Source organism: Mus musculus, chromosome 8 (assembly GCF_000001635.26).
Source record: "Mus musculus strain C57BL/6J chromosome 8, GRCm38.p6 C57BL/6J".
Lineage (NCBI taxonomy): Eukaryota > Metazoa > Chordata > Mammalia > Rodentia > Muridae > Mus > Mus musculus.
This window is the reverse complement of record NC_000074.6, coordinates 18,842,648-18,864,233: the sequence shown is the minus strand read 5'-3', so window position 1 is coordinate 18,864,233 and position 21,586 is coordinate 18,842,648. Positions and strand designations below refer to the sequence as shown.

The 21,586-nt window shown below is 43.6% G+C and overlaps 1 protein-coding gene across 1 annotated transcript in view; it reads right to left on the bottom strand.

Moving 5' to 3' along the window:
- Positions 1 to 17,955, bottom strand: part of Agpat5 (1-acylglycerol-3-phosphate O-acyltransferase 5 (lysophosphatidic acid acyltransferase, epsilon)) — a 38,135-nt gene extending 20,180 nt beyond the window's left edge. Inside the window, exons 1-2 of the mRNA NM_026792.3 lie at positions 17,456 to 17,955; positions 2,688 to 2,757 (exon numbers count right to left, since the gene is read on the bottom strand). Coding sequence (NP_081068.1) covers positions 2,688 to 2,757; positions 17,456 to 17,674 — 289 coding nt within the window. The 5' untranslated portion in view covers positions 17,675 to 17,955. The remainder of the gene's footprint in view (positions 1 to 2,687; positions 2,758 to 17,455) is intronic.
- Positions 17,956 to 21,586: the final 3,631 nt, after the last annotated feature.

The window sequence follows — 21,586 nt, the reverse complement described above, 5'->3', positions numbered from 1 at the left end:
TTGCTTGTGTCTGTGTGTGTTGCACAGTTGCTTGTCTAGGCAGAAGAGTTCTTGCTTAACATGCAAAGGCTCTGGGTACTTTTTTCAAGTTGCCAAAAACAAAAAACAAGAATGTTCTCAAACCCCAAAGGCTGGTTGTTATCAGACCTAGAGGAGGTCACCTGGAGGCAGAGTCAAGAAATGTCTCTCTAAACTAAGAAAGGAACTGGCTTAGCCTCTTGCTTGCCACGTTATCTTCAGATCTCAAACACCAAGTAGGAACTGTTACCTGCTGCTTACTCACAGTGCTTTCCTGGAAGCCTGCTCTAAAGGAAGGCAAAGGCAACCACAGCCATGCCTTCAGCCGCCCTGTTACTGTGAGACCCACAGGAGAGCAAGAGTACATGGTCCCACCTGTCCTTGTAGGATTACAGTTCCATTAAGGAAAGGTTATTTCCATAAAACTGAGAAGAAAGACATTGATGGGAAACTCTAGTTTCCTGCAGTGGGATCCACCTCTGAACAACAGAACTGCGACAGGATGCTGCCATGGCCCATGCCCTGTCCTGGGGGCCAGCCAGGTAAAAATTCCCCTCACCAGCATGAGGTCAGATTGTGGTGAGGAGGGCCAGCCAGTGTGTCAGACAGGCTGGCTAGAAGCAGAGAGTCACTCTGGGCCACTCTGTGGTTCGACTCAAAGTCAAATGCAGAGTCTGAGCCAGTCTCACGAACATGACCCAGGATAATACATCTGATATCAAAATCCCTATCAAGCTTTGGAGCTTCATCAGTTTTCCAGTGTGTCACACAGAGAAAAACGTGTTTCAGCTCCTTTACCTCTGTGTTAGCTATGGTCCGGGTGTCTGTGTGTGTGTTGGGGGTGCGGTATCAAGAGCTACAATCCCAACCAAATGGGGGTGGGAGGAAAATAAAAGCCATCAGCACAAGTGACCTTCCATTCAGAATATCCTAACGGTTGGGTTCTGTTAGCTTTGGGATGCTAGGTCCTGAGCTTGTCAAAGCAATCAAACGAACCATAGAACGGATGCACACAACGTGGCCGTGGTTTAGAAAATATAGGAAGTGGGATTTTGGATGAGGTGAATTATTTGGAGAATGAAAGCACACTTTAGGCAATCATTTGGCCTCTTGGCTGGGCCCTGTACCTGTGAGGTGCCTCATGGGGAGGACCCTCATGAAGGGACCGCAGGACTAGCAGCATAATTCACAATTCATCAATAATCATTCAAAAAGAGGTAGTTTTAAATATTTGACCCGCCGGGCATGGTGGCGCACGCCTTTAATCCCAGCACTCAGGAGGCAGAGGCAGGTGGATTTCTGAGTTCGAGGTCAGTCTGGTCTACAGAGTGAGTTCCAGGACAGCCAGGGCTATACAGAGAAACCCTGTCTCAAAAACAAACAAACAAAACAAAACAAAACAAACAAACAAACAAACAAATATATATATATTTGACCTGATTGGAAGTAAATACAGTTCTATACTGGAAACTAGTCTTGTGCCTTCTCTGACGGAAAAATAGCAAGTTAGAATTAAGCTACCAGGATTAAAGAGCAACAGGAACTACAGCTAATTATAACAGCACTGTGTCCAGGAAATGAGCAGTCAGACACCAGCATACCAATAAGCAGCTTAACAACTACACAGTTAGAGTGCAAACAGTGGCAGCATACAACTGTGATCCATCACTCCAGAGACGGAGGCAGGAGAATTTTGAGTTTGAGTCCAGCCTGGGCAACAGAGCAAGAATATGTCTCAGAGTAAATAAAAGGCTAGATGTAGAATTAAGAATTAAAATGTATACACTTGGGTCCACCAATCCCACTATATATGTGTGTGTGTATATATATATGTATATATATGTGTGTGTGTGTGTGTGTGTATATATATATATATATTCTAGAAAATATAACGTAGAGACAGAAAACCAAATAAACTAAAGGGTTATTTTGAGAAATAGGGAAGAAGAGAAGCCTGGACAAAAACCATACCTTTCACATTACTAACCTTACCCTCCCCACCAAAAAAGTAAAATAAAATTGCAAGCCAGATTCAAAATCCACAGCAAATTTATGTTAAAAACAAAAGCTAGCTTAGTTTACTTAAATATATAAGATTAATATTTTAAAGGCTGGAGACAAAGCCCAGCAGTTAAGAGTACATATTTCTCTTTCAAAGCACCCCAGTTTAGTTCCCCAAATCCATCCAGGATAACTAATCGCTACCTGCAACTCAAGCTCCAGGGAAGATCTGGTGTTCTTCTTCTGGCCTCCACAGGCATGTGTACTCACAAGCTCAAACCCACAGACAGATACACACACACGTGATAAAACTCATTAAATAAATAACCTTAAAATATCATTTTGATGGGCTGGGGATGTAGCTCAGATGGGACAGTGCTTGCCTAGTTTGCATGAAGCCTTGGGTTTGATGCCCAGCACCACATAAGCTAAGCATACAAAGAAAGCACCTGCAATTCCTGTACCTTGGAGATGAAGGCAGGTGTGTCACAAGCTTAAAATCATTCTCAGCTACTCAGAGAGTATGAGGCCATTCTGGGTCACATGAAATCCTGTCTTTAAAACATATGTGTGTGTACATATGTGTGTTTGTGTGTATGTGTGTGTACATATTAATGCTCATTTACCATTTCTAGAAAAACCCAAATTTCATCAAATGAAATACAAACCTGTGCTTTGATGATTCGCTAGATATATTACATTTTCTTTATTTTTTGGCAAATCTCCATATAGCAATATCTAAAAGAGAAAACAAAAAGAATCATGACTTTGACAATTAAAAAAAAAAAAAGAATGTGAAAGGAAACAGACAAGGACACAATGTAACTAGCTCTATCCATGACTAACAAACATCAGAGTTCTCTTGGGAGCCCCACACACTATAAATAGCTCATACTTATAAAGTACTTAAATGTAGGACAGGTTAATGATCATAAAGTAAGACAGAATGATTGATATCCCTGTAAGAAAAATCCACAAGAAGTTATTGATCACTAATAATATATAAGGCTCTACAGTCCAGCGGAAGAGATGGACATATACATAATAACATAATGGGAAATAACGCAAATATTATGAACATACTCTATATTTTAAGGATTTGTAAAATGGAGAGCTACTGTGTCCGTTGGATATATTTTAGCAAATGAGAGGAAAGGGTTTCTGAGCATAAGACCAAATGAAAGCTGTGTGCTGGAGTCTTGTGTTAGTCCACTTGTGTGCTGAACAAAAATGCAGGCTAAGGAGCCAGGGGAGTACAACAGGGAGGCCAGAGGTCCCTGTGAGCTGGAACATCAAGTCAGGGTCACTACATCATGTGCCACTGTACCCTCCTGGCTACACTCTGTTTTTAAACCAAGGGACGAGGCCAGGTTTTCACTGTACTGTTCTGTTTTGTAAGTGTTAAGTATCCAGTGATTAGAAAGGGACTTGAAGGGAGCAAATGACTGCTGTTGCTCATCTGTTCCCTTCCTTTGGATCACTTTTACTTAGCAGTTGTTCTTATACTTTGTCACTAAGAATTATGCATAAGTTAGTGAACGCTTTGGAGTCTACTATGCCAGAAAGGTTTGCCTTCCTGGTGGTGAAATACTCACAAATACCATAATGATAACAAAACCTGAAAGGGCATTAATAAGCCCTGTGTAAAAGCAATGTAGCTACATAATATAAAGTTAGATGTCAAGGACTCACACTAAGGCTGCTGCTACTGCTCTAAGACAACTGCACAGTGTGTTCACACGTGTCTAATTACTTCTAATCAAGTTTACAAACGACATAAATCAAACAAATAAGTAACCAATGGTTAGTTGATCTGTGCAGAGTTAATATTGGGATGCCAGCTCATGATCATGATCACTCTTAGAAATAAAGTAGAACTATTTAAGGACCACTGGGTACACTTTACAAGAACTACAGATCCAGTTAAATGTATGCATGTGTGTATGTATGTATGTTTATGTATGTATGTATGTATGCATATGTAAATTATGTAAGGTTCTTTGGAGACATCGCTAGCCTCCAAGCTAATAATACCCAAACCATCCAAAGATACCTTTCAACCAGATGTAGTGGTGCATGCCTGAAATCCCGGACACTTAAGTGGCTAAAGCAGGAGGATTAGGAATTTGAGGCTAGCCTGGGCTACACAGCAAGAGCTTTAGTGAAGTGTAGACAGGGATTCCTTGAGCAAGCCAGTTAGTTACACTAGCCAATCAGTGAGATCTGGGTTCAAGTGAGAGACCTTGCCTCAATATAAAAGGTGAAGAGCAATGCAGAAAGACATCTGTTTTGCCTGCATGTGTGTTTGTACACCCCATGCTTGCCTGGGGCCTGCAGGAATCAGAAAAGGGCATCAGATCCCTGGGAACTATAGCTACAGATGATTGTAAGCCATTGTGTGGCTCCTGGGAATCGAACCTGGGTCCCTCTGGAAAAGCAGCCTGAGCCATCTCCCCAGTCCCAGTTACTGTTATTTTATTGACAAGTATAAAACTAGTTACAAGGTTGTAGTGCTTTTAAAATTTAAAAAGCTAAGAAGGCAGACACAGTAGCTTATCCTTGTAATCCTAGCACTTGGGGAGCTGTGTCAGAAGGATTGTGTGAATGCGAGGCCACCTTAGGCTTCTACAATGAGTTCCAGGGCAGTCTGATCTGCAGAGTAGGGGTTAGGGAATTTTTTTAAAGGGTTAAGAATTTACAAACTATTTACAGATAAAAAGTGTAGATCACTGTATGTTTGCCCACACCCTTGATTCTCAGATTCTCTCTGGGGCTGTTCTCTTGGCTCCTTACTGATGTCTTTCCGTCTTGAGCCCAACCTCAGACTTATATTTTATATAATTATCCAAGTAACTTTAGATTCTTCCACTTTTTTTCAAAACTTATCTAAGGCCAGTGAGATGATGCAGTGTATAAAGATTCCTGCTGCCAAAGCTGATGAGCTAAAAGTTCGATCCCTAGGGTTCACATGGTCAAATATCAACTCCTGAGACCTGTCTTTTGACCTAGACACACACACACATACACTAAAAAAATGGTTCATTTAAAGTCTTTAGAGAAAGGAATTAATTTTCCTTTTTTTTTCAGTTAATTAATTAAATACAGACAAATCAAATACTCTTAAAATAATTTTCTGGTTACATAGTTTTTAATTTGTTCCATGACATACATGTAAGTTACTTGAGAGCTGGTGTGTTCTCTCTCTCTCTCTCTCTCTCTCTCCCTCCCTCCCTCTCTCTCTCCTTCTCTCTCTCCTTCTCCTTCCCCCCTCTCTCCCTCCTTCCTCCCCCCTCCCTCCTTCCCTCCTCACTGGCTTATGTTTGGGGTGTTTGCTGTCCAGTTGGTGGTACTATTTTTATTTTCTTTTTTGGGAGGGGGAGGGAGGAGGTGGAACCTTCAGGAAGTGGGGCCTAGCTGGCAGAAGTAGGTTACTAGGGCCCCTAGTTCTGGCTTTGTTCTACACTTCCTGGTCCATGATCACATGAGCACAGTCCTGTTGCCACTCAGTGAGCTGCTCTACCAGGCTTCTCTGCTGTGAGGGACTAAAATCACCAAGACTGGGAGGCAAAATAAACCATTTCTCCCAGTCATGTGTTTTGGTCACAGTGGCAAAGAAGAACTACAAAGTTTAAAGGTATGTTCTTGATTTATCTCAGTAAAGTCCAGTAGGTTTAGCATGAAAGTTGAAATACAATACATAGTGAGAAAAACGTCTCATTGGTCTCAAATATAAATGATATCGCTGAAAGAACTCAACCCCAAATATGCCCTTTTGGCATAAGAATGATTTTGAATAAAAACAGTTAAGAAATCGCAGGCACAAGAAAAGCTCTCTGCCCCCAGTCTTCGGCCTAGAGCTGGAGTAGAACTTTCTATAAAGAAGACATGAATTTCTCACTTTCAAAGACGTCCCCTTCTTCAGCAGGAAGACCTGAGCTGTCAGTCTGAGTCTGTGTGACCACCCTGAGGTGTGCAGCACTTATTTCCCATACTTGGTATCCCTTATAGTAGCTTCTTTTACACTAGTCACTACATAATCTCACCTGAAAAATCCCCCTGAGTAGGGCTTCTCATTTCTTCCAAGTTTCCTCCTACCATGTAAAAATATTAGCATCAATAAAATGGGCAGTTTCTCTACAGTTAGTATGCCTTTGGTCATTTAATTCACGGGTCTTGCAGACACAGTCTGAAAAAGAGGTTGCCCTTCATAACATGATCATCACTAAGACCACAGGCTGCAAAGTATAAGACACGGACTAAGACTTACATTTGAATCCCAGCCCTCCATCTTACACAAGAAATAGATGTGATGTATCAGCTTTCTCTATATCTATCTCATTAACTATAAAGTATAATGTACTAATTGCTCCTCACAGGATTGCACTGGCATAAACGAAACTACATAAACTACTTCATATATGCCTGGTACACCTGGAACAGCTATCTGATAAAAACCAATTCGAGGAGTGAAGGCATACAGGGAAAAAGAGTGTGTGTGTGTGTGTGGGGGGGGGTCAACAGTTAAATTATTTTGTATCTAACATGCTTTTCATTCAAAACTGTCATCAAGTAAAAGAAACAGCTAACTAGTCCATGTCCCTCCAATTACACCAAAATGCAGCTACAAGGACATTGACTAAGAGTGCATGTACAATTTAAACTCTGTGCTTGAAATCATTTGAAATGAATTCTTTAATCTGTCTTTAGGTCCATGCGCCAGTCATGTGCCATGTCTAGCCAACCATGGACAGCACATACAACTGGAGAAGTAACCCCACAAGTTTCAAAGAAGCTGAAAACTTTCCAAGGCCTGAATGACAGTAGCCACCTTGTATGGGTAAATGCTGATGTAAACAGACCTACTGCAGTCACATAAAAGAACGCACAAAGTATTACACAGTATTTTACAGTAATAAGAGGCTTACTGGCATGTGTGCTTATTATACTAGCTATTTTGGGGATTTTCTATATATTTAAAAAAATGCTCACACACAACACGTATGGCTTTAAAAGGCATGTTGACTGGTTAGCCTAACGGGTGCAGCCACACCTCCTCCTGTTTGTTTAACGTGTTCTAGACATATCCTTGTAAAGAAACACAGGATTTCCACCTACTAAGGGACTTCTACTATAATATGTACAAAAACTGTGGTCTTTTTCTGAGTCCAATTTGAAATGTTTCATTAAATAAATAATAAATTTACTAAATTACTAATTAGTAAAACTATACTTTGTAAGAAGGTTAAAGTAGTAAACACAATTATTTGATTAATGATCAGAATGCACAATTACCATGTGAATTGAGTAGAAACTTACATATCACAAAACTCATACAATCAGCATACATGTTTCTCAATACTGTCCTTATTTCAAAAGGGTTCTTTTTTTTTTTTTCCCTCACCATGGATTACCTACTACTCTATGAACTAAAAAAATAACATATTATCTCACTTGGTCTTTGTATGAATTATTTTTCTTATTGTTGTGTCAAAGTGTCTGACAGGAGCAATTTAAGAAGGGTTTCTTTTAGCCAGGCCTGGTGGGTACTCCTGTAGACCCAGCACTCAGGAGGCAGATGCAGGTGGACCTGAGTTCCAGGACAGCCAAAAAAAATCCTGGGGGTGGGGATTTATTTTGCCTCGCCTTTTAAGAAAAGATACAGTCTTTCGATGTAGGAAGGCTCGGCAGCAAGAGTGTGAAGTAGCTGGCCACACTGTGTCCCTGGACAGGAAACAGATAAATGCCGGTTTTTATTGAGTCCAGGGCCCCACCCTATCAGATGAGGACACCTTCAGTAAACACTTTCTGGAAACATCCTCCCAGACATACCATAAGCACATCTCCAAGGCGATTCTAAATCCAGTCAAGGTGACAGTAAAGATCAACCATTAAAGTCTTCAGAACAGCATGACAAATGTATTCCAGTCTCAACTGAGGCTGAGAAGCAGAACTGCTACAGTGTGACAAAGAAAAAGGAATTATACCCAGGCCTCTCACTCCAGGATCCCGATGTCTTACTAGACACTCTCCACATCTGAAGCCTGCGGATACACCCCATTGGTAGAGTGCTGGCCTAGCACGCCTAAAGCCCTGGATTTGACCCTAAGCACCACATAAATCCTGGCACACACCCCCTAAGAAGGGGCTGTCCAAAGTTCAAGGTCATCTTACATAATGAGTCTGAAGACAGCCTGAGCTAAAGAAGAGCCTACCCTAATTAAATAAAATGTTCTGTCTTCAAGAAACTTTTTTCACTCTGAATATTAACTATACGGATAATATGCAAGAAATCCTTAAGAAAAAAAAAACTAACGTAAAAAATAAAAATATCCCTCAGGAAGGAAACAAAACATTATATAGGCACACAGAGAAGTGACATTCACCATGATCCATACAACTCACAGAGTCACCTACTAATACAAAGAACAGCTCCAACCTCACTTAAAAGTAACAAAAGCCTGACTGGAGTGAGCAGAGGTCCTAAAAACCCAATTCCCAACAACCACATGAAGGCTCACAACCATCTGTACAGCTATACACAAAATAAATAAATAAATCTTTAAAAAAATAACAAAAGCAAAACTCTGAGACTCAGCTGCACTATTCCTTATCTCCAAAGTTGTTTGTTTATGTATTTATTTTGGTCTTTAACTCATTACACAGTTACTGTCTTTTGTTATAAACCAACTTCTTTCTATCCTGAATGACAGCTATTTTGTCAATGTACAACACTGGTCCCTAGCCTGGAACTTAATATAACTCTCCTAGATGTGAACTCATTTATTTCTTGTCCTTGGATTCCCATAGACATGGCAGCAAAGCTGCCAGCCTGTGAACTACCTCTTACGTGGACACAGAGACACTCAAATACCTTCCTAATACTTCCATCTGTACCTGCCTTAAATGCCACGGGAGAAACAAGGTAAACCTTGGTGTGCTGCAGTTTTAACAATTCCAAGACCACAGGCTTTTAAACGCTCAGACAAAGGTTGCTCTGTTTCTTGGCAGTCCTAGAATTCTTTTATCTGTCTTGCTTTACCCATTTTATATCCCCATAGTCCTGGGGATTCAATAGTCTCAGTAAATGTGAACCTCGTTAGATAAACACAACCATCTTAGCAAACCATTCAAAAGCCCCCATTCCTTAAAAGTAAAATTTAACGCAGGGTCACAGAGCCTCCTGAACAGGATTCTCTGTGAGGTATTGATTGCCCTTTTTGTTCAAAAGGAAGGGTCATTCTCCTTTTACTGACTACAATCTCGAATAGGAGACAATCTACACATTATGACATAGTAATTTCATGCCAAAATGATGTTATTGATTCAAAAAGGGAGGGTAAGGTGACGGCAGATAAGGAGCAGCACAAGTCTGGACTGAACCTTAAATGTACAGAGGACCAGTTTAAAATACACTATAGATTATTTTTATGATGCAAAAAGGAGCAGTTGGGGTGGACAGAGACTGGCACAGCAGGGCAGCACACAGCAGGGCAGCACACAGCAGGGCAGCACAGAACGGAGATGGCCTTAAACACTGAGCCTGAAGTCTTCACAGCAATTCTGGTGTCACATTCCCTCTAGTATCAACTGAAAACCACTTTGCCTCGCTCTGCCGTATGTGAGTTGTCTTGAAGTGAAGATTGAACTTGTCATAAGCAGTGAAGCACATCTTTGCCTCTATTTGGAAAAGCTGGTAAACAACCATCCAACAATGTCAGGTATCAAGTGTTTTCTGTAATTGTTTCTCTGTGCTTTCATAGCACAAATACCCCAAGAACAGCGAACTCACTTCACTCGTCAACTGTAAACACGTCTTCAAACGCAGCCCCCAAACTGGACTGCCATGAAGACTACACAAATGAACTGCCTGGACCTGTTTTCTGTCTATAAAAAGCTAAGAATGGTGCCTACCACGTAAGGATGAATGGCAATACTGGTATACAGCAGCATTCAGTAAAGGCTTTGTTACTAACCAAAAGCAATATTTGCTAGTGTTTTTTTTTTTTTTTAAAGATCTTATTTTTAACTTAATTGTGTGTACATGTTGTACAGGTGCATCGCCATGTGCGAATGAGTGCCTGAGAAGGGGCACTTGATCCCTCTGGGACAGGAGTCACAGGTGGTTGTGACTGGGGAGCAGCTCAGGTCATCTGGAGGCGCAGTACCTGCTCTTATGCTCTGAGCCACCTCTCCAGACACTGGCTATTTTAAAAATAGATGTGGAAGGATTGTTCTCGCTCTCATCACATATACTTCTTCACTACACTGACCAGCACCTCTACCTGGACTGTCCTAATGTCCCCAAACACCGGACCTTTTTCAGAGAACTTGCTCTGGCACTTGATCAGAGAAACTTTTCTAACCACCTACCCTCTACCCGGTAGGCTAAGCGAGGCCACACAGCAGTCAATGTGAATGGTCTTGTTACTGCTTGTCTCCCCACTAGTAAGTATAGTATGGTTGCTCCATAGTTCTTCACCCTCTAGACACCAGCACAGTACCCGAAACAGAGTGCAAATGTGAATGCTGGTCTATGGACACACAGATGAAGACCCAAGTTCCCAGAACCCTTTTGGGAAAGTATTACTTAGTGTTGCATTCTCTAGCTATTACAATATCAGCCACTATCTAAGAAACTGTAACATGAAAATTCAGAAAGAATTAACTTCTAATTCCATTAAGAAGTGTCAATTCCCAAGTTCCCACAGCTCCTCAAAATTAGATCTACTTACAAAAGCTCTTTTTGAAGAAATCTAAAGTTTCACAGTAGACTGCTTATAGACCTAAGGAAGGTATGTGTACGGAAAGCAGTACGGAAATGTGGCTTTCTCACTAAAATCAAACACTAAAAGTGTTTGATTGCATCTGTTATTTAAAATAGAAAAATAAAGTGTTCAAAGACTACACAAGCCCCACCCAATACCACACGGCATGGGTGGGGCAGAGGACACTCAGAGGACTTTTGCCTGTGTGGGTGGAGTGGGAGACCCCCACCAAGATGAGCAAGTAAGTATCAGAGAGAGGGGAAAGAGAAGTGGAATAGTGTTTACACAATGAAGAGACGCCCAGGTGCCGAGGAACAGCCTGCACAGCCACCTGAGGCCACGGTGAGGTCCTGGCCCATACTGCTGCCAAGGACCATGTCTGGGTCCATGACTCTGCAGCATCGGGGTGGGTTGGGGTCTGTGTCATTGTCTATGACCCATGTTATCACCAAAGGCCTTTTGAATATCCCTGGTCTAGGCTGCTGCCTGGAGCCATGTTGCTGTCAAAGGACTGCCCAGAGCTGGCCAGACCCCTCATCAGCTGTGGCACTGGGGAGAGCATGGCACTGGGCAGTGTGGGAAAGCTGGCCCTGAGGACACTGAAAGCAGGAGAGCTGGCATTGCCTCTTGTTGGCTACAGCACCCGCACCTAGCCTGGGCAGCACAGTAGAGCTGGCCCTGGTGATGTGTATGCAAGAGAACTGGCAGGCTGACCAACTCAGCTGCCACTCAGGCCTAGATCCAGGGCTCTGAGTTGGCACACACCAACACCTACCTCATCTATGAACTGCTGGAGTGTGTAAAGGGGCCTGTCGGGCAGATCCTAACCTACAGGATCTCCATGACACAGGGCAACAACAGGATACTGGAGAAGACTCCCAGTGAGGACCCAGTATTGACAGTGTAGCAGAAGGCAGAGGCCTAGAACCAAACCAGTGACTCATTGCAAGGAACATTTCCAAGTAAAGATGTCTGAGCTAAAGGATGAACTGTGAGACACACCGTGACAAACCGCAGCTTCCACAGATCTGTTTTTTGTTTTGTTCTCTTTTTTTGTTATTTATTTTTTTGTTCCCATTGGCAGAGGGCAGATACAGAAGGCTGGGAAGATGAGTGGGATTGGAGTGCATGATGTGAAATTCACAAAGAATCAATAAAAAAGTAAAACAGTAACAACAATAAAACTACACAGGCAGAAGATGTGGAAGAACTGCGGGAGGAAAAAGAATATGGTCAAAATATAGAAAATTCTCAAAGAGTAAACAACATTGTTTTACAAGAGACTTCAAAAATTAAACACTAAATGCCAAGTTTGTTTTATGTTTACAAAAGATATTGAAATAAAATCTTAACCATATTTTTCAAAAATTGTCTTGTAAATCTCTCGCTAGCCAATTTCCTAGCAGATTTAAGCTGTGTTAGACTAGAACTACACCTGGGAAACAATTTCCTGAATCAAAGGTTTTGCTTATTCGGCTTAAGCAGAGGCACACCCAAGTCCACAGTTCTGCAGCTCCCAGCTAAGCAAAGCAAGTCATTTGGGGTTTGAAAGAATCGCAAAGATGATAAATAAGCAAAAAGGAACAAAACTGAACACATAAACAATTAAGATTTTTTTAAAAAGATCACCGATAGTGGGTTCCAATGAATATCTGGGCAGAATGTGGGAAGAATTCAGTCCCGATACAAGGGTCAGATTGGATAACCTGTGAGTCCCCTCTAAGTAAACATATTTTGTCCCTGGAATTTAGCGCCTTCAGCAAGATTCAGATGCAAACTTGACTCAGGAAGAGTTCAGGATGCTCGATAAGACAGCGCCAAGGAAAGAGCAAACCAGTTTATGTGGCCAGCACGTAGAAAGTCTTTGTTTCTGAGACGCTGAGAGGAGCTTCTGTACAAGGGACAAGCCCTAGAAGAGTCTGCGCACTGTACAGCAACAGCAGCACCTTACACCTACACACTATCTTATTCCCAGGACTTTCACACTACTCTATAGCGTAAGCAGGGTACACTGAAACATTTAAAGTTATTCTGCATAAAGGCTCTCAGCCAAGGAGTGCTGGCACAGTCCTCTATACCCCTAGCTACTCTGCAGACCCCGTCATGGTCCCAAAATTAATTTGTAAATAAATGATAACCCAAGAGTCTTGTATCTTATCAATACTAGAATTTGGACCAGAGGGGATTGGCAGTCAAAGCCATGGGAAATATATTTTAAGGTACATTCTAATTGTTAATAACAAATGTAAGCAGTATAATGGTGGTGAAAGCATTCACCAGGTACTGAGGAGTCACATATTGTATCACTGCACAGCTGGCCTGCAAACACCAATAACCAGCTTTTATTGGATTTCACTGCAATGAGAAGATAAATACTCTAATACTTGAAAACATGAATTAATTTTGGGGGGTGGGTGTGAGTAGCGTATGCACACATGTGTATGGCCATGCACACTCCCTGGAGGCTAGAGGAGGAGGACTTCTCCTGGCCTGCTCTATCACTCTTTGCCTTACTCCCCTAACAAAGGGTCTCTACTAAAACTGGAGCTAGACAGGCAGCGCACAAGCTACAGTGATCCCCCTGTCTCCATCCACCACAGTGGTGGGGCCACAGGCACACACAGCCATGCTCGGCTTTTAATGTGGTTGCTAGGGAACTGAACTCAGGTCTTCATGCTTAAGCCGTCTCTCTAACTCCACATCAATCTATCACCCACCCACCTACCTACCTACCTACCCACCTACCCACCTACCCACCTACCTATATATCTGTTTGTGTATGGGGTTGACTTGAGCTTGTGCTTGTAGAGGTTAGAAGACAACTCTCGAGACTAGTTCTCTCCTTCTACTATGTGGGTTCGGGGATCAAACTCAGGTCATCAGACTTAGTGACAGGTGCCCTTGACCACTGAGCCATTAGACTGGCCCATTCACATTAACTTTTAATAACTTAAAAAAAAATTCTAAAAGGGCTATAGTGATGATTCAATAGGAAAAAAAAATTGCTCTTCATCAGTACCTGATTTTGAACCACAGGTGCCCATGTCTAAGAGATGTTGAGCATGTCTGCACATGCCAGTAATTTCAGAACTTAGAGATAGATGGGCAAATCCCAAGAGTGTGCTGGCTGGCTAGCCTCACTGAAAATGATGCGCTTTTGGTTGAGTTGAGAGACTCCAAGGCAAGGCAATAAGCATAGAACAATAGAAGAAGGCAACCCACATCCTGCTCTGGACTCCCTGTGTGCACACAGGGCCATGCTCACCTGAACACTCATGTACATGCAATACTCACACAACACACACACACACACACACACTCTCTCTCTCTAAATATCAAAATGTTAAAGGCAGTGTGGTGGCTAAGTTTTGTAATGCTAGGACCTGGGATGCTGAAGTAGGAGGCTTACTGTAAGTTCAAGTGAATTTAAGACAACCTGAGCTACTGAGTGAGACCCTGTCTAAAAATATATATATAAACAAACAAGAAAAAAAGATATTTCATTTTTATTACAACTACTACAGTCTCTGTGAATATTCATCTAGAATCTTTGATTCTAAACCACTAAGCCTGAAATAATCTGCTGTGTTAGCCTTAAGAAATGGGCTTTTCACAATGTTAAAGAGACTTTTCTTTTCCTTTTTTTTTCTTTTTTTAAGATTAAAAATATGTTTGAAGTATATATACTGGAGGTAAGGCATATATGCCTGTGAGGGCTAGTATCCATGGGGGTCAGAGGTGTCAGACCTCTGTCCTGGAGCCAGAGTTACAGGTAGTTGAGAAACAGCCATTGTGGGATCTGGAAACCAAATCCAGGCCAGTGTAAGAGCAGACTGTCCTCTTAACCACTGACGTCTCTTCAGTCCCTAGTCCCTCTGGTCACATTCTAATGGATTTCAAGTTAGCAAAATGAGCAAAACTTACAAAGGCTGCATTACTTCCCCTACAGATAGGGGAACACACTGCTCACTTTCAGTACTAATAGGAGACCCGAAAGGCTCTAATATTGGTGTGGGCAGTTAGCAGATGTAGCTAAAACACTTGTCACACAAGCCTGAGGAGCCCAAATTCAGAGCCTCAGAACCCATACAAGGCCAGACACTCATCTCTCTTTTATGGAGTGCTCCTACAGTGAGATGGGAAGCAGATACAGGACAGAATCCAGAAATTTAGAAGCCAGCTAAGCTGGCACACACACAGTGGTAAGCAAGAGACCTGACTCAAAGTAGAAGGTAAATACCAATACCCAAGGTTCTCCTATGACCTCCATGTCCATGCCATGGTACATTTGCCCCACAATCACGGATATGAATATTTATGTGCATGCAGTACATTCATTCACACATACACACACACAAAGATTTTTTTTAACTTGAAAGGATACATGAATTACTCAGAATTTTAGCAAAAACGAAAACAGAAAAGAACCTACATTTGCATAGAATCCAATGCAACGCCTTTAATCCCAGCCCTTGGGAGGCAGAGGCAGGCGGATTTCTGAGTTCGAGGCCAGCCTGGTCTACAAACTGAGTTCCAGGACAGCCAGGGCTATATAGAGAAATTCTGTCTCAAAAACAAAACAAAACAACAGCAGCAACAACAAAAGAATCCAATGCAATGTCCACACAATCTGCTTTTGAATAGCAAAGGAGGCCCTCACCCTCACCCTCTCCCTCTTTAAGTGGAATTGGTTGGATACAGCTGCTTGAACACTGCTCTCCACTGTGCACATATTCTAAAACCATTACAAGTAAGATTATAGGCAAGTGGTGGCGCACGCCTTTCATCCCAGCACTTGGGAGGCAGAGGCAGGTGGAGTTCTGAGTTCGAGGCCAGCCTGGCCTACAGAGTGAGTTCCAGGACAGCCAGGACTACACAGAGAAACCCTGTCTCAAAAAAACAAAAAAACAAACAAACAAAAACCACAAAAAACAAACAAAAGATTATCCCTATAGCTGGTGACCTAAGGCAGAAGACAAGCTCACATCTCAAACTCTTGTGACCAGTGATCAGCTAATTACTTTGATTTTATTTTGATCCATATTACTGCCTAACCACATTTCTCCCTCATATGTAAACTGTTCAGTACCGCCATGAATCCGTTTTAAATTTCATATAACTAAAAGAGTTTAATCCAGACATGGCGGTACATGCCTTTAGTCCTAACACTCTGGAGACAGAGGCAGGCAGATCTCTGTGAACTTGAGGCCTGTGAGGTCTACATAGAGTTCCTGCCCACCAAGACTACAGTGTGAGATCCTGGTTTGCTTCTTTTTTTTTTAGAGCTCATTATTGGAAAGAATAGAAGAACTCATTTTTTTCCTTCTCTTCTCCTTAATCTTAGTTTTAAGGCGTTAACTTAAAAGCCCTAAAATCACTTAGAAAACAGCTGCTGTAGCCTGGGTGGGGGGTAATAAGGTTTGCACTTGACTCCCCTCAAGTGCGTGTCCTCTCTCCCAATCAATAAACTCACTAACTTTGCTTCATTCTGACTCATCCTAACGTCTCTGCAGCAAGAATATAGGTGGCACTTGAGTAGAGGTCCCTGAGCGTCTGAGGGGTACTTGTCATGTGCAAGGTCAGCAACTTTAAGTTGTGCTCCCCGCTGTCTTGTCCCTTCTGCTAGTGAAATTAAATACTTATCCACGATTAGACCATACATTCACTTGACAAACTTAGTAAAGTAAGAGGGAGGTTTGAAACCATCAGTGTGGGGGTTCCTAAAAATTCTGAATGAAATCCTATTCTAAAAGTCAATTTTTCAGAAACCTTGATGTGCAACAGTGATTTTCCTATTCCCTAGGAAAACATTTAAAAAGATAGTGATTCAGAGAGGTCTTAATTCCCTACCTCAGACATAATCTCCAACTGGCGCAAAACTCAGTAAGGGATCCAGTCGCCAAAGTACCCCCCTAACACAGAATGAAAAGAACTGAGAAATGGGGGGGAAAGTCATAGATACATCTGGGAGAACCCAAACAGAGCTCTTCTTTGAAACTGAAAACCAAAAAGGAAGTACAACTGTAGGTTTTTATGGGATGTCATATAACGAATTCACATTAGGAGAGCTTTCTACTCTTTATTGTTTTCAGAGTTCAATCTCCACGGGGCGGGGGGGGGGGAGGGAGGGGTGGAAAGAAAGAAAGAAACAGTAGCAGGAAGAAAGCAATCTGACAAGAGATCAGCCCACATTGAAGCCCAGTCCAAGCTGAAGAGAACTGTATCGACAGTGAGGCTCCTATTGTAACCAATGTATTCATTTCCTCCCTAGGCCCTCGCTTTCACCCGGGAGGAACCCAAGGCAGGAGTCGTCCTTCACAGCTGTCACTTTGGTCAGCGCCTAGAGGTCTTGCTAATCTAAAAGACCTCGGAAGTGCAAATGAAGCCAGTCCCAGCATCACCACCTCGGACTCAGTGCCCTACTTTGGCAGGCACTGAGATGGGCAGTAACAGCCGGCCCGGGGCGGGGGTGGGGCGGACCCGGGAACACACTCAGCCTCAGCAGGACGTTCCAGAAGGAACCCCGAAGTGAGAACCAGAAACTTCCCCCCGCGGCGGGAGGCCGTGAGCTGCGGCACGTGCTCGCCGGGCTGCGAGTGTTCGCCCGGGTTGCAAGCGCCGCCCCGGCCGCGGGGAGGGCTCGCACGCAGCCCTGCGCGGCCGCGCCTCACCTGGACCCCGGTGTAGTTCTCGAAGAAGAAGAGCACCATGTTCTGGTAGACGCAGTAAAGCCGGTCGTCCACGCGCTGGTACAGGCGGGCGGGCATCAGCGCGGAGAGCACCCGCCACAGCGTCCAGGCCAGCAGGTAGGTGGGCGCCGAGCCCAGCAACAGGACGCTGGGGAGCAGGTAGCGCATAGAGTACGTGTGGAGCACCAGGGACAGCAGCATCCTCTCGGCTCGCCAGCCGCGACTCCGCCTGCGTTGCCCGCGCGGCCACCAGGACCTCAGCCACCGCCGGCCGCCCGCCAATCACTGCGCGGGGCCGGCCGCGCCGCCGCCCTCCGCCCTGGCTCCGCCCCCAGCATGGGCCGCGGGGGCCCGGGACCCGGCGGGGACAGTGACGGCCTCTGCTCGCCGCCTTGGAAAGGGCACGCCTCGGCTTGCCGGGCGCACTCGCCTCGGGGTGCTCGCTTTGCTCCGCGCGACCCGTGCTTGTCAGCGGGGAGGCGGGGTGAAGCAAGGCTCCCGGGTAATAAGGCGCCTCCTGATTGGCCGACTTATGGGCGTAATACGTGTTCTGATTGGCTCGGTCCCTTGGCCTCGTCACGACGCATGCTCGACTGCGAATGCTGGCTGGGGATGAGCCCGGGAAGAAGTGAGGTGGTGGGTTTTGGCCTGTGCTGGCGTGCGAGAGCTGCGTGGAGACACGAGGATGCTTCCTGCAAGACACGCGTGAGCCGACTAAGTCGTGGAGCACAGGAGGAGCTCGATGCCGCAGGTTATGGACAACTGCAGCGTCTTCGCGTGCCGGAGGGCCACCCGTGCCCCCACGTGCATAGGAAGCACACCTTCCCTCCTCTTGGCTGTTGCAGAATGAGGCTGGGTCCGTCTCCTGTACCCTTGGTTCACCTTTCACGGGACTGTCACCTCCTTGTATTAAATCTTTCAAAGCCTTAACTTTTGCCCTTTAATAACCTCTTGCTCTTTAACTTGTTTCTACTGTGCGTTTTCCTAATATCCTACATTTCTTCTTTTCAATGTGTAGGAAAGTATTTCCCTATACATGTAGGATCCATAAGTTCTCTTCCCTCCAGAAAACTAGAATAGTTAAGTAACAGCAAAAACTTATCCAGGGGCCCAGGTCCTTTCACTGCCCTAACTAGTGGAGACCAGATAATTCTATACAAGAAGGTATAGAAGGAAACAGGTCAGTGCGCACGCTCAGATCTGTATAAAGTACGTTTTAAATATGTGGGTGTGTGTGTGTGTGTTGGTTTCTCTAAGTGACCCTAAGGTCACTTATTCTGCCCCTAGTTTTCTCCCTTTCCACACCACTGACGCCTGTGTCTCTGCTTCCTTGCCTTGGATTTCCCTTCATCTTTTGCCCCATGTTTCTTTCCCATCACCTCTGAGATGCGCTTCATAAGGCATACAGGTGACTCCTGTCATTAGCACACTATGTCAGATGGACGTGCTTAGGAGTTTACACGATATCAGAATGTATTGAATGACAATAAATTTCACTAAGTACAGTGGCTTCGCTGGCACCAGAGAGGCCCACTTTACTCTGTAGCCCTTGCTAAGGGAAACACAGGTTCTTTTATTGCAGTCTTAATTACTAATATTAACTCTCAGATCACACATACATCACTCTGTAAGTATATCTCTGTTTACATATGCATATATAGGTTACAGTGACTACAAAGAGTTAGAAAGAAGAAAGGAGTTTTAAAAGCCTTGGGAAGCCAGTGCTGGAGAACTGACAGGGCTATAAGAGTGTCTGTCACGATAACATGAACCACAAACCCAGCTTTAGGGGAAAAGCAGCTGTTGGTGGGTCACAGATATGACAAACTGTCCAGTTTAATGAAGATGCAGAGGTAAAAGGGCAGGCAAAGGAACTGTCAAGACAATTCACTGTCAGTTCAGCAGACCAGTCCAGACAAAGGAATTGTTTGACAGATAGACTGTAGATTCAGATTGGCAAACAAGAGTTCAGGAAGACAGGAATTGAGGTACACATCAAAAAAGAAGGGACTGAGCCAACCTGAAGGTCTCTGGAAATTCAGGGGTTCTCTCTCTGTTGGCCTATGACATTCTGCAAATAGTCAGATGATCCATTTGTGGGAGCATTTACTTGACAATGTTAAGAGTCAACTTTTGTCAACAGAAAAACAAGGTACCTGAGGGCCCCCTCTCCTTTCCCAACCATAAAGTTTCAATTTTCTAGGAATGTCTGTAGAAATTACATTTGTAAGGAAAGGACATGTGGCTTTTCCCTTATCAGATTATAACCCTGTCTAAAACGTCTCTGGGGCCACCTCATGTTTTATCAGAAGAGAGGAGACAGTAAGATGGTTCTGAACATCTGTACTCAGGATTGACAAACCTTAGTGATTACAGAGCCCATGTGGTGGAAGGAGAAAGTGAATTGGAGATTGTCCTGTGACCTCTACAGGTGTCCATGGCATGCACCCATACACACAGATAGCTGTAAAACTAGACAAATAGGAAGGTGTTCTGGTGACTCTTAGATGCACAATCTGAGAACCACTATAGCTTATCTGGATAATACTAACAATGTGAGCCTGTGTGTTTTTTTTAACCAAAAAAAAAAAAAAAAAAACAAAAACCCTTTATGCTTAAGCTTACATTAAAATACCTGTAATAAAATTCCCAGCTATGTTTCACTATAAATTCTTTTCAACATCAAATCCACTAATCCTGGTTTAGCCCGAGCTGAAGTCCCTAAAATCCAGGGGAACTCCTCTGGCTGCCGAGGATGACAGTGTGATAGTCTTCAGGAACAAAAACCAAGGTGAGGCTTGAAGATGATAAAATCTAGAGATCTTGATCAGTTTTTTTTCCCCCTTAAGGCACCAGAGAAATCTCAAACACCTCACAGACAGAATCAGCAGTTGAAGAAAGGTGTTTATTAGGGATTGAGGAAACACATGGGAGACAGCAGATGTACAGAAAGAAAAAGAAAGAAATACACTGCAGAGCAGAGACTCGGCCAAAAACATCCAGTGTCTTTTCAAAGGCTGAATGTTCTAAGCCTCTGAAGAGTCTTCCTCCCCTAATTAATTAATTAATTAGGGTTGGTCAGTTTGAAGAAATATAGGACAGGAGATTGGCTCAGACTGTTGTCTGACAAGTCTTCATCAAGCTTTGAACTGGTTGAACCAGTCCATCAGCAGGGGGCCCGCTGGTGGGGAGACAAAAGTCAACAAGACCTTTGTTTTAATCTGCCAAGCTATTGTCTCAAGTCTGGAGGACCTGGAAGAAGCCATCCATCTTCCAATATTCTCCACCTTTAATCCCTAGTCTTTGGCCCTTTCCCCGCCCACCTACCAGGGAGTTTATCTAACTCAGTTTTTCAAGTGAGGAGCTGTGTCTGCTTCCCCATTACTAACCGGGTAACTGTATTTGTTAATGTGAGAATAACACCTTCCTGTTATCATTGAGGAGCAGAGTATTTCAAAATGTACCCAAGGAGGAAACTCAAGAACAATTAGAGTTGGAGAGAAAAAATGTAGGCAAACCGAAGATGATTTCTGGATTAGGGGGGTCAAGAAAACCCCAGGCTTTTAGCAAATGAAATACAAGGGAATGTTACAGTTTCCAGTGGCAGGTTGAGGGAAGGGTTTGTGAGGCCTAAGTACTTGTCATATGAGGTGCTTCATGGTCCGTCTGTCTTCAGGATGTCTTCCCAAGAATTGTCTAGTTATCACAGGAGGTCTCGAGCTTTTTCCTGGCCAAGGGGAGCTCCTGCTGTCTTTGTCAAATATGTTATCAACCATGGACCCTTTGTGAAGGGGTTTAGTGACCACCAACCATGCTGTTGTCATTACCTCACTTTCACGTCTAGGTCCCAAATGGGTCTCCAGACCTGGAAGGCACCTGCTGTCAGTATGAAAAAGGATGTAGATAGAGCATGCCACATGGACTAGAGGAAGCTCACACACAGCTTTATGCACTATGTCCCCAATGGATCTGGGACACAGGTAACTGCCAGTGGCCTTTTTGGTCCCCCTTCTCACTTCTTAGCATCCCTTATCACCAACACTTGTCATCACAACCTTTGGGGCTTTCCAATGTTGTATAATGAAATGTTTCAACATTCAATTGCCTAACTCA